This window comes from Triticum aestivum, unplaced genomic scaffold, assembly GCF_018294505.1.
Source record: "Triticum aestivum cultivar Chinese Spring unplaced genomic scaffold, IWGSC CS RefSeq v2.1 scaffold158814, whole genome shotgun sequence".
Classification (NCBI taxonomy): domain Eukaryota; kingdom Viridiplantae; phylum Streptophyta; class Magnoliopsida; order Poales; family Poaceae; genus Triticum; species Triticum aestivum.
This window is the reverse complement of record NW_025240629.1, coordinates 1-3,543: the sequence shown is the minus strand read 5'-3', so window position 1 is coordinate 3,543 and position 3,543 is coordinate 1. Positions and strand designations below refer to the sequence as shown.

Sequence of the window (3,543 nt, the reverse complement as noted above, 5' to 3'; positions counted from 1 at the left end):
GTCTGCGGAGTCATGGCAGCGGAGATGGGGTTTAGAGTTACAGGAGAGGGGAAACAAATACGCGAGCAAACATCAGTCTAACCTGGCCTGTTAGCCGTGCTCTCGGTCTGCGGTAGTTTCTTCGCCCGTGCTCTCACGCAGAAATCCATCCGGAGCCGACGCCGTGCTCTCGTGCTCTCGGTCTAATGTCGCCACCTCTCTTCTTTGGAAGTTTAGAGTCCACAATGCAGCCAACCTTTGGCGTTTCCAGGTGTCTTCCATGTCCCGACGACACGGCACTTTGGACTTCCCCGTGGTGGCCGCCGGGGCCATCCTCTTGGAAGGACATTCGGTCCCAGTTTCCTTTTGGTGCTAGGAGCAAAAGTTGTAAAGCCTTGGCACCTGTCGCAGGGTGAATGGAACTGTATGGTGTCGATGCACTCTATCTAGTAGCTTCGTGTGTGTTAGGTAATGGTTGGGGAGGTTGTAGACGATGGTGGGGGAGCTTGTAGATGGTGGCATGAAATGTTGTGTCCGTTTGAACAGGCATTCTGCACTGCGCTGGCCGGCCGTGGTCATTTTTTTGGCGAAAATCAACGGCATTGCATTTCATTTCATGTATGAAGAAGAAGACACATTACAAAGCCCAGACTGAGAGCACACAAACCCACAACAGCACACAAAAACATCACACCAGCACCACAACAACACTACACTCTACAAGAGAAGGAACCAAGCTCCAAAGATCACCAAGACTCGGCCGGGAATCTGTGTCGGTTGTTGGTACTCCTTGTTGGACTGGTTGGTTGCAAGCCAAGTATCTAGTCTTGTTGCATTGTTGCTACTAGCTAGCTAATTTACTCATAATATTGTTTTCATTTGCCAAGCATGTAAAATTCGATTCTTTCAAATCTCTGCATGAAACTTGCATGCCTGCCTGTGGAGTTCCTCTTGTGACCGCCTTTTTGTAAGCAGTTTGCCGGGATTGTATCCTGAAGAAAATAGGTGAGGAGGGGATCGAATCCTGCCCCGTATGCAACGCTGCTCTTGGGATTGCTCCTGAAGAGAAACTCAGGTAAGTAATTGTTAAAATAACAAGGTTGTCTATATAGTTATCTACAACATTGTTTTTTCAACTTGTCAGTTCTCAATTTCTTTAAGTCTATGTATAAGTACACCAGCGGAGTTATGCAATACAAGTGTAATTACAAGTGCAAACTCTCACTAATAGCCAGACCAAACTTGTTTTTTTTTTTTTGTGAAGCAGAAGCTTAGAATGTATCTATAGAAGAAACTATCTATGTATACATACATTCTTGTTTTGTGAAACAAAAACTTAGAATTCCAGCCACTTATTCTTATTTTTCCTGTGATCTCGACTCAGGTACTCTACTATATGCTGCTACCTAACATGATTGATTGTTTCCTTGTTTGAAGGGATGATCCAAAAATTCAGGCTATCAGGGACCATGCGTTTCCACCTAAAGCAGAAGTTGATGCTTCTGAGGCTCCAAGTACTACACTGCCAGCAAAGATAAAAGAGAGGTCCATTTCTTCCTTGGTTGAAACCCAGAAGATGGCAACACAACCTACTCTGACAGGACAGAGAGCTGCAAGAAGGAAATTCATGTCCCATTTGTTTTCTGTCGGTAAATTGCCAAATAAATCGGAAGGCTATAATCAGAAGACTGAGATGGCCTCAGCACCAAAATCAACCAAGGTGCCAACATCTGCAAACAAAAAGAAGGTACTACTAAAGTATTACCAGCACATAATTTCATATGCAAGTTTGATGCCAACTGTCTTGTAACATTTGCTTATTCTGAGTACACTTCCATCCAAAACAGAATAGTGCAGATATTTCTGAAGATGGAAAGAATCACGAGACGATTGACAATGAAGAGCTTCATAAGCCCTTACGGAGCTTAGTCGTGGCAAGCGCGAAGAAGTCACAAACATTATGTTATCTGGGGGAAAGTCGGAAAAACAAAACAACCACAGAGGATAGTCTGAGGGAAAGCCCAGAAGCAGACTCGGATGATGGAATAACTACCCCAGTCTGGTTTTCACTAGTGACTTCACTGAACCAGTAAGATTGCAACATATTCAATATTCGTATTAATTCTGATGGACCGTGTTTTTTGCGTCCTCACATCAAAATGAAAACTGTTTTGCAGGGCAGAAGCTAAACGGCTGCCTCAGATAAAAAATAATTTCTACAGAATTAAGTGAGTTCCCCATTAATCTTCAAGTTTCTTTGTCAACAATGATAGAGGCCTCTCATACTTCACTTAGTATCCTCTTATTTGTAGCATAGATTGCTCAAGGTTTTTTCCCAGCTTGAGAATTTTAGATGGCGCTGTGCGCTGATGCCCCTTTTCATGTTATGTTTTCTACTAGTAGCAACTGTGCTATGGTATCAGCAAGAGTTATTTCCTTCATTTCAAAATATGAAGGTGAAGTGTCTAGATTAACAATTTTTATCAGCATTGGAGAGGATGTTTCATTCGAAAATCCTGCATGCTTTTTTTCGTTCATCCCTTCCAGGAATTCAGCTAACACGCAACTCAATTCCAAGAATTTAATACATTCTGTTTAATATGGATTTTTCTTCTTGTTTCAGAGATGGAACTATGCAGGTCTCCTCTATCCTGAAGCTCATTATGAAAAAACTTGAGCTAGCAAGTGACGTTAAGGTGAGCATTTTAGATGTCTTTGTGCTTTGATTTTGATTGTTGTCTGGGGCCTCCTGTCAAGGTGCTAGCTTCCAAGCATTAGAATTAGATCATCAATAAATCTCCAGTTTGCTGCATTGTAGATTTTATTATTCAGAAATAATGAACGGGCCACCACCCCCACCGATTTCCCGTGAAAGGAACCACCACCTTGCTGCATTTGTAGATTTGGATGGTGGCATATATAGTATGATTCATTTGCACCAATTAATATCATTTTTCTTGTTATCGCACATGTAAGCCGAGAAAGTATGTTTGCACATGGACAATGTTGAATGTGCTATTTGGCCTGACCACCTGTATGTATACTTGTGCGAAATGCAGGTGGAGATCTTATGCCATGGCAAGCCGGTCTGCCCTTCGACGACGCTGCACGGCCTACTCAAGCAGTGGCTGAGCCGCAAGCCGAAGCGCAGGGTCCAGAGGCCGGTGGGTGCTCCAGCGAATGAGTTCGTGATGGAGCTGGGCTACCGGCGGTGCTTGGCGTCCAAGTCCCTCTGCTGCACGAAGAAAACAGCCTCCATCCCATGCCATTGCAGCACCTAGCTAGCCTGGCATCCAGGTCCCTTTTGCTGCTAGCCCCTCCGTCCCCGTGGTCTGCTCATGCTCGTCGTCCACCAGTCGGCCTAGCTAGGATATATATTCATACATACCTGCATATTTCTCATTCGTTTTATGGACCGTGTAAAGAGAGAGGGGCGGCGGAAAGAGGTTAGCGATGGCGGTAGACTTGCTAGACAAAAACCTGAAACGTTACCATGACTACATTTTTGGTCTACAGCTATGACAAGAATTTACAGACAAAATTGTTCATGTGTTTGTGGTAATT

At 43.9% G+C, this 3,543-nt stretch overlaps 1 protein-coding gene across 1 annotated transcript; it reads left to right on the top strand.

Annotated features, from left to right (window-relative positions):
* Positions 1-954: 954 nt before the first annotated feature.
* LOC123176800 (E3 ubiquitin protein ligase DRIP2-like) lies at positions 955-3,260 on the top strand (the record flags this gene model as incomplete). The annotated part of the gene is made up of 6 exons (XM_044590849.1): positions 955-1,054; positions 1,417-1,726; positions 1,827-2,068; positions 2,157-2,207; positions 2,603-2,675; positions 3,039-3,260. Coding segments are annotated over 6 exons (998 nt in total), but the record flags the coding sequence as incomplete, so codon positions are not given.
* Between the last annotated feature and the right edge of the window lie 283 nt (positions 3,261-3,543).